The sequence below is a fragment of the Populus nigra genome, chromosome 15, assembly GCF_951802175.1.
Source record: "Populus nigra chromosome 15, ddPopNigr1.1, whole genome shotgun sequence".
Taxonomy (NCBI): Eukaryota; Viridiplantae; Streptophyta; class Magnoliopsida; order Malpighiales; family Salicaceae; genus Populus; species Populus nigra.
This window is the reverse complement of record NC_084866.1, coordinates 7071334-7080881: the sequence shown is the minus strand read 5'-3', so window position 1 is coordinate 7080881 and position 9548 is coordinate 7071334. Positions and strand designations below refer to the sequence as shown.

General features: G+C 33.7%; 1 protein-coding gene across 2 annotated transcripts; it reads left to right on the top strand.

Annotated features, from left to right (window-relative positions):
• Positions 1 to 4263: 4263 nt before the first annotated feature.
• LOC133674277 (3-oxoacyl-[acyl-carrier-protein] synthase II, chloroplastic-like) lies at positions 4264 to 9534 on the top strand. 2 transcript variants are annotated; one of them, XM_062095321.1, is made up of 13 exons: positions 4264 to 4973; positions 5318 to 5562; positions 5662 to 5865; positions 6065 to 6175; positions 6276 to 6371; positions 6482 to 6527; positions 6616 to 6695; positions 6950 to 7018; positions 7229 to 7313; positions 8048 to 8202; positions 8301 to 8381; positions 8709 to 8768; positions 8850 to 9534. In XM_062095321.1, the coding sequence occupies exons 1-13, from the start codon at positions 4649 to 4651 to the stop codon at positions 8964 to 8966; spliced, it is 1674 nt and encodes a 557-aa protein (XP_061951305.1). In that variant the 5' UTR covers positions 4264 to 4648; the 3' UTR covers positions 8967 to 9534. The 2 variants fall into 2 exon arrangements, with proteins under 2 accessions (XP_061951305.1, XP_061951304.1); XM_062095320.1 differs by having other exon boundaries at positions 4264 to 4991; positions 5357 to 5562.
• Positions 9535 to 9548: the final 14 nt, after the last annotated feature.

Genomic DNA, 9548 nt, shown 5'->3' with positions numbered 1-9548 from the left:
TAAACAATTACAAACTTTACGTTGTCTTTAGCAACGGATTTTCCATTGCTAAAGTCTGTTGCTAATATTAAAAAAATAATATATATGTAATTCGTTGCAAATCTGTTACTGAATTTAGCAACGAAATTATCCATTGCTAAATTTAGATGCTAATAGCCCCTGTTTTTTGTAGTGAATCCAGAAATTCCTAGCCTATTGTTAAACCCAAAACTAGCCTATTAGGCTTCTAAAATATGTTGCTTTTGGTTTTATATTAATATTTAAATAATTATTTTTTTAATTAGCAACAGATAATCCGTTACAAACTTTACGTTGTCTTTAGCAACGGATTTTCCATTGCTAAAGTCTGTTGCTAATATTAAAAAAATAATATATATATAATTCGTTGCAAATCTGTTACTGAATTTAGCGACGGAATTATCCGTTGCTAAATTCAGATGCTAATAGCCCCTGTTTTTAGTAGTGAATCCAGAAATTCCTAGCCTACTGTTAAACCCAAAACTAGCCTCTTAGGCTTCTAAAACATGCTGCTTTTGGTCCTCATAAACCACATTACCGATACTAAGTATCATTATAACCAAAAAACTAACAAATAACATCAAATCATTAATAACATCCATGAAATTTCAAAGTTCAAAACTACCAAAGCTAAACAACAAACATATTCATGCTATTTGGAATCAAAACTTAATATTTTTAACATTTATATGCCAAAACATACTTGTAGGAACTATGAACTTGCATTGAAAATATGAAATTGATCAATATGCTTCCATTATTATGGCAAGTTATAAGAGGTTATTGAATTGTAATATCATAATTTGTGAGATTCATTGGTTTTATTAAAATGTTATTGGTGTCATACCAATAGAGGAATTATAGTAGATCTTCACCATGGTATTTGTCAAAATAAATAAAATGAAAGAGGTATACTTCACAACATCAATATTTTTTTTAGTTTTTGCTAATCAATGTTAACACATATATTATGCATACACTCTTTTCTCTAGAAATAATCATAATAAAGTTGATTGATAATCTATTGTGAAAACTAAACATATGAGTCGTGTGTAAGTTGTTGAAAATGGTAAAGATAAAGTAATTAGAAGAGACAAAGTTTTTCAAATAGAATTATTAGTTGATCTATATCGAGTTGTTTTATCTACTAAATTAAAAAATCTATTTTTTTATGTCTCTTATGTTGATATTGATGTTGATATTGACGAGTTAAATGTAATATTGAGTACCAATGGACATAGAGAAGTAGATAAATATTATGAGATCGACTTAGAATTCAACGAAGAAGATGATAATGAACATGACGGTGATGAAAATAAAAGGAAGGGTTTTCATTAAAAAGGTGTTGAATTGATTTAGATGTGAAACTAATAAAATTGACATGGTGTAATTAAGATGTTTTTTTGGCGCTTGATATTAAAGCATTATATTTTTTTTTTACTTTTTTAAATGTTAATTGTTGCGGTTATAGGTTTAATGTGAGAAATTGTTGGCTTCAGAGTGAGTTTAAAGACATTTTGCTTCTTCTTTTATAAGTAGTGCATGTTGAATTATTTTCCATATATTATTTTTTATGAAATATTTTATTGTGTTTCATTGCTAGATAAAAAACAATAATATTGGTTTGGAAGTGTTGATTTAGGGATGGCAGCAAAATAAAACGGTTGAGATTTTATCATATCAAAAGTAATTAACGGTCTATATAATTTTAGTTTTATATTAATATTTAAATAATTATTTTTTCAATTAGCAACAAATAATCCGTTACAAACTTTACGTTGTCTTTAGCAACAGATTTTCCATTGCTAAAGTCTGTTGCTAATATTAAAAAAATAATATATATGTAATTCGTTGCAAATCTGTTACTGAATTTAGTAACGGAATTATCCGTTGCTAAATTCAGATGCTAATAGCCCCTGTTTTTAGTAGTGAATCCAGAAATTCCTAGCCTACTGTTAAACCCAAAACTAGCCTCTTAGGCTTTTAAAACATGTTGCTTTTGGTCCTCATAAACCACATTACCAATACTAAGTATCATTAAAACCAAAAAACTAACAAATAACATCAAATCATTAATAACATCCATGAAATTTCAAAGTTCAAAACTACCAAAGCTAAACAACAAACATATTCATGCTATTTGGAATCAAAACTTAATATTTTTAACATTTATATGCCAAAACATACTTGTAGGAACTATGAACTTGCATTGAAAACATGAAATTGATCAATATGCTTCCATTATTATGGCAAGTTATAAGAGGTTATTGAATTGTAATATCATAATTTGTGAGATTCATTGGTTTTATTAAAATGTTATTGGTGTCATACCAATAGAGGAATTATAGTAGATCTTCACTGGTATTTGTCAAAATAAATAAAATGAAAGAGGTATACTTCACAATATCAATATTTTTTTAGTTTTTGCTAATCAATGTTAACACATATATTATGCATACACTTTTTCCTTTAGAAATAATCATAATAAAGTTGATTGATAATCTATTGTGAAAACTAAACATATGAGTCGTGTGTAAGTTGTTGAAAATGGTAAAGATAAGGTAATTAGAAGAGACAAAGTTTTTCAAATAGAATTATTAGTTGATCTATATCGAGTTGTTTTATCTACTAAATTAAAAAATCTATTTTTTTATGTCTCTTATATTGATATTGATGTTGATATTGACGAGTTAAATGTAATATTGAGTACTAATAGACATAGAAAAGTAGATAAATATTATGAGATCGATTTAGAATTCAACGAAGAAGATGATGATGAACATGACGGTGATGAAAATAAAAGGGAGGGTTTTCATTAAAAAGATATTGAATTGATTTAGATGTGAAACTAATAAAATTGACATGGTGTAATTAAGATGTTTTTTTTGACGCTTGATATTAAAGCATTATATTTTTTGTACTTTTTTAAATGTTAATTGTTGTGGTTATAGGTTTAATGTGAGAAATTGTTGGCTTCAGAGTGAGTTTAAAGACATTTTGCTTCTTCTTTTATAAGTAGTGCATGTTGAATTATTTTTCATATATTATTTTTATGAAATATTTTATTGTGTTTCATTGCTAGATAAAAAACAATAATATTTCATTTTATAAAGAATAGTTTAGTTCAAATTAAAATTTTATCAAAGAAAAAATATATAAAAAAAACTCAAAATCTTGTTAGAAAGAGATAAAACATGATACTAGATGAAATTATGAGTTGAATTATTATTTATACTATATTTTTTTAATGAAATCAAACTGTTTTTCTACAAATTAATAAACTAAGTAGGTTTAATCCATAAACTTGTTGATCATTAGTTGAAATTAAAATACTTTTAGATCATGAGATTGCATTGCAATATAATTCAACAACTCTGATTACCATGACCACAACCACCCTACCAACTTCCACACCACCAGCACCTGTGCCACAGCTTTCATCATGTCAAAACCATTATTAATTGCCGCCATTATTACCATCTCTATTCCTCAATATTGCCTTTACTGCTAGCTATAACACTCACAATTTTACAGCAAATCATTATCTTTTTTTTTTACGTTATTATTTGTCGAACAGTAGAAGTCTTGTAATTTTATGTAAAAGAAGTCTCAAATTAAGATTATAATTAATAGCATAAATTAATTAATCGATGAATAGAAACACGGATGACTCTAGAGTGGTACGTACGTAGATCATATATAATTAAATCTATATATATATATATATATATATATATGTGTGTGTGTGTGTGTGTGTGTGTGTGGTAATTAAAGTATTCCATATATATATATATATATAGAATGGCAAAAGCAAAGAAGAAAGGAGGTGGTAATTATAATTAATGGAGTGCTTAAGATCATATATATATATATATTAGTAGCCGACTTAGCTATAATTATTAATAACCCCGAACGTGATTAATAAGATCAGAAGGAGACACGGTGTAGTAGGGGGGTTGCTTCTTCTTCTTCTTCTTCTTCTTCTTAAGGTGGTTGATTACTTGTAGAAATAGACGTGCATGGTGGTCCTGGCCAATAATCAACCGCGCGTGAAGATTTATTAGCATTATTATAATGGACCAAGCAATTAGTAGAGTGCAGAGCAGAGTAAGAGGAGGGTGCATATTCCGCCACGCACCACTTGGAGAATATCAATATATATATATATATATATATATATATATATATATATATATATATATATATATATATATTGAAAACACAAACAGGTGATCCACCCCCCTGCCGGCCCTGCCTCTTTCGGTTACCATTTAGCCCAACGAACACACCACTGATGATCCCTCTTTTATGTTTTTTTAAGAACAAGAAAGAGCACTTGGCATCGTACAGGACGAGAAGACTCAGATACATGGCGAGACACGAACACTACTCATTAACATTTATTATTTATTAAACATGAGCGAGCGAGCGAGACCTCTCTCCCTCTCCTCTTCTTCTCCATCTTTTCTCAACTCCTCTATTTCTTGCAGATTCATTCATTCATTCTTAATTGCACGTATATACTTTTCTTTTCTTAAAAAAAAAAAACTCTCAATCTCTCTCTAACATGGAGTATACTATTAATAACAACAGATAGATTGAGATAGAAGAAATTAAGAGAGGAAAACACATGACGGGGTCAGCTTCATTGTCATCTCCGCTGTGCACGTGGCTGCTCGCGGCTTGCATGTCGGTCACGTGCGCTAAGGAAAGCGCACACCCGTTGTCTCCACCGTCGTATAATTCTAGTCGCAGACGGAAGGCTAAGGCGGCTGCTCTTCCTATGAAATGCTGCTGCTGCAGCAGTATTAGGGGAATAGTCCATTCTTCTCCTTCAAATGACAACACTAATAATAAAAGTACGTTGAGTTTTAAAGGATTAATGAGCTCTTGTTTGGCTGATGAACCTTGTAGCCGTTACTACGCTTCTGGTGGACTCTTGAGACGACGACTCAGTCCCCCCGCTACTTCCGGTATTTTTTTCTGTTATTTATTTTATTATATAATTCAAATGGTTGTTCGTTTGTGTGTCTTGTAATCGGTGTAAGCAGGATCATGCTGCTGCTTTGTTTGAGATTTTTCAAATCAACGACTGCAGTACTTTGGAAAGCAAATATTGATGCCTTAACTTTGCTGTCATGCTTTTTACGATGCAGAGAGTATGGACATCGTGTGTGTGTAAAAGAGTTTGCTGAGTCTTTGTTTTCCATCTCTCTCTCTCTCTCTCTCTCTTCTTACAAGAAAACTACCCATCGTTCGTGTGAGAGAGAAGTTGTCTTTCGCTGCATGCAAATGACAGACTCCGAACATGCGCTTTTTTTGTCTTTAAATATTTCAGGGCAAGCCATGGCTGTAGCTGTGCAACCTACAAGGGAAGTGGAGACAAAAAAGAAACCACTTACGAGGCAAAGGCGAGTAGTTGTGACAGGGATGGGTGTGGTCTCACCTCTTGGTCATGATCCAGGTGTCTTCTACAGTAATCTTCTCCAAGGTGTAAGCGGTGTGACTCGGATAGAGGCTTTTGACTGTGCTCAATTTCCCACGGTAGGTAACTGATTTTTCAACACATCTTTTCTTCCATTAGTTGCTCGCTCTAATTAAGTACTATTACCCTTAGAAACTATTTTTTTCCCGTTTGCGCAGAGAATTGCTGGAGAAATCAAGTCTTTCTCAACTGATGGATGGGTTGCTCCAAAATTGTCGAAGAGAATGGATAAATTCATGCTTTACATGCTTACTGCTGGCAAAAAAGCCTTGGCGGATGGAGGGATTACTGAGGATGTGATGGATGAACTGAATAAAACGAAGTGTGGAGTTTTGATTGGCTCAGCAATGGGTGGGATGAAGGTAGACCTAATCTCCTCACAGTTTAAGATATTTTGTCTGTGATGATGAAAATGTTGAGAGAAATGACTTTATGAAGCACCTACCAACCAACTTTAAAGGATAATACTCTTACAATTACTGAATGAAGAAATGTGTATATTCATTGTGTCATTGAATTTTATCGATAAATTAATTGCTGCTTCTCGGTGATTATCGAAAGGTTTTCAATGATGCAATTGAAGCTTTAAGGATCTCATACAAGAAGATGAATCCTTTCTGTGTTCCTTTTGCAACTACAAATATGGGTTCTGCTATGCTTGCAATGGATCTGGTAAGCTATAATTTTCAAGATGTAATATCAAAGCATACAAGTGATGGTTTGGGTATTTAAAGTCGACCTTTAAACTTGTGTTTGTCACATGTAACTGCAGGGATGGATGGGACCAAATTATTCAATTTCCACTGCTTGTGCAACCAGCAACTTTTGTATATTGAATGCAGCAAACCATATCATTAGAGGCGAAGCTGTAAGCATCTCGTATTCAATTCATTTTCAACAACAAAAGTGTGGGATGCTTAAGATCACTTGTTAATATCCAACACCCAATTTTGTGAACTATAATATATGAACTTGCAGGATGTTATGCTTTGTGGTGGCTCTGACGCAGCAATTATTCCTATAGGTGTTTTTTTTTTCTTCCTTGAGTTATACCTGTCCTATGTTTCTTGGCATAGCAGGAAGCTGATATGAATTCATAATCGTTGGTGCAGGATTGGGGGGTTTTGTAGCATGCAGAGCACTTTCTCAGAGGAATGATGATCCAACAAGAGCTTCACGGCCTTGGGACATGGTAATTTATCATTAAAAATACCAACACACACCGAAGGAAAGGAACAGGAAAAGGAAGAAACCAATTTTTTGTAATTTGTTTCTTAAAAAAAGAAAGAAGTTTATTCATTTTGAACATGATAATAGTAGTCAAGCCAGTGGAAGAATTATCTGGTGAATAAATGACACTAATTTATTTATTGATTCACTGCTCTATCCTCTCCAAGAAGTTTTGGTTCTGAGTTCTCCCCTCTTAAAGTCTTTTGTAATAAACAGAATCGGGATGGATTTGTCATGGGGGAAGGAGCTGGTGTTCTGCTTCTAGAAGAATTAGAACATGCTAAGGTAATTGTCTTATCTAATCCAAATAAAGTCGCATGATCTGATGAGAAGAAGAAGTAGAAGAGAATTAGAACATTCACTGGCGTTCTCTCTCTCGCTCTCTCCCCTTGCGCACAACGTGTGCATTGCTTGCTAAATGCTATATACATGGTGATGGTAGATTGCTGTTTTTTCTTCTTCACATGGTAATCTATGGCTAGTTTTTGTTCGCAGAAAAGAGGTGCCAATATCTATGCAGAATTTCTTGGAGGGAGCTTTACGTGTGATGCTTATCATATGACTGAGCCACGTCCTGATGGTAATGTGCCCCTCTAAAATAACTATAATCTTACACACTAAATCTCCATGTGGGCATGATGGTAATTTAAAGATACGCTTGAGGATCTTGATTTTTCCTTCATTTTGATGCACCTCATGATTATGTAATTAATTAGGAGACAGTGCAGTATTGATTGATATCGTGACCCCTTGCTTTTTAGATTGTTTGGCATTGCGTATAACCGTGTTTTTGAAAACGTTTGAATTTTTTTTATACGTTTTTGAATCGTTTTGATATACTAGTATGAAAAAAAAAAGGGAAAAAAAAAGGGAAAAAAAAAAAAAAAGAGTATAAGAAGGTACAGATAGTTGTAGTAATATTCCTATTTGAGGTAAATTCAACTGTCCTTTTCAAGAGTAGTTCTCAACGTAGCATAGATCATTGCGGCAATCCTACAAATTTGCATGAGGCATTTTCCAGTTGAGTTGAGTTTCACAGGCTTTTGGACAGTGTGCTGCTATTTTTAATTTCATTTTTTTGTTAGTTATTTCTGTGAGTTGGCAACTGTGAACCTTTCTCCTAAATGTTGCATTTCCCCAGAGGTGATGCACATTCATTTTTAGGCTATTAGATGCCTGAATTGGTTCTCTCTCTGAATTACAGCAACCAAATGAAAATTTTCTGTTGCAACTTGTTCTTGTCTTGATTATATTGTTTATCCATTCAAGGCCTTACAAGCTAACTAATGTGCCTTCTGCACCACATGAAAACAGGGGTTGGTGTGATTCTCTGCATAGAGAAGGCATTATCACAGTCTGGGATATCCAAAGAGGATGTGAATTACATAAATGCACATGCTACATCCACACCGGCAGGTGACCTCAAAGAGTATCAAGCTCTCATGCATTGTTTTGGCCAGAATTCTGGTGTACGTATCATACATTTTTTTATCTGTCATAATCATTCCCTAATTTCTGCATGGCCATCCATTGCGAACATGTGACAATTGTTTTTCCACATTCACAGTTGAGGGTGAACGCAACAAAATCCATGATTGGTCACTTACTGGGAGCAGCTGGTGCTGTGGAAGCCATAGCAGCAATACAGGTAAATTGATTTAGCATTCATGAGATATGGATACCTTTTTATCTTAACTCAAATTGAAGCACATAAAGAGAACGGAGGAGGAAAGGGTCACTTTAATTCTTGCACCCACGATAAGTATGGATATGACATTTACAAATTGCCAAAACAGATGAACTCTTTTATTTCTTCTTTTTTCTATTCATAATAAATACACTTCTCATGTTGCCATGAGAGAAGGAACATTGAAACTGCACTTCTCAAGGGACAATAGTCGAGTTATTCCTCCTCCCCAAACTTAGAACAAGTTTTTCATCGGTTCTTGATGTTGTATTTTGTTACTTTGTACAGGCAATACGGACAGGATGGGTTCATCCAAATATCAATCTAGAAAATCCAGATCAAGGCGTGGTATGTTCGCTTCTTTGCTTTTCCCGTTTGCCCCTTTGGCATTGATGGCGTTCACCTCATGCTTTAAAAAATAAAATTCAGGACACGAGTGTATTAGTGGGCCCGAAGAAAGAGAGACTAGACATTAAGGCTGCGTTATCTAATTCATTTGGGTTTGGTGGCCACAACTCATCGATCATTTTTGCCCCATTCAAGTGAACCGGAGCTGCTTGAAGGTGTTGTAAGCTTGTTACTTTGTCTCTCTCTGTTTGCGATAGCAAGAACACATCGAGCTGGGGATAGGAACGTTGAATATATGTATGAATTAACGTCTAAGGCCCTGCCATTCTATAATTTCACCAATGCGTGACAGTAACTCAATTTTCAGCAGCTCAAATGTGTAAAATATAAAGATGTGGTAGGTCTAGTAGGAGATATTATCCTATAACAGCATGCTAGATGGATTACTCGCCCTAGCTACTTCTTGCAGAGTACCACTGGAATCCTCACAGTATCCTGTTTTCTGTTGAACTGGCTGAGTTTAATTAACCTTTCAAATGTAACTAGTTGGACGTCTGACATCGATCAGGTGACTATTTGTTCGGGAAAGGAGAATAGTCAGATTTCGCCGAGTAACTATTCGCTGGAAATACTATTTGTTTTTGTAACTCTCTTTCTCATAATATTATCAGTAGCGGGCTTGTTTAATTTTTGTTCCATGTAGTCAATTGTAATGAATATTGAGCTAACAATTTACTGTCAGCATAATGGTGGTTTTTTGCGTCAAGTTTGTTTGTGGTA

Bases quoted from the DNA above. Each gene is read 5' to 3' on its own strand.
- LOC133674277 (XM_062095321.1), top strand. From the start codon at position 4,649: ATGACGGGGTCAGCTTCATTGTCATCTCCGCTGTGCACGTGGCTGCTC. The intron at 4,974-5,317 runs GTCCCCCCGCTA...TGCAAATGACAG, and splicing joins ACTCTTGAGACGACGACTCA to ACTCCGAACATGCGCTTTTT. The intron at 5,866-6,064 runs GTAGACCTAATC...GATTATCGAAAG, and splicing joins CAGCAATGGGTGGGATGAAG to GTTTTCAATGATGCAATTGA.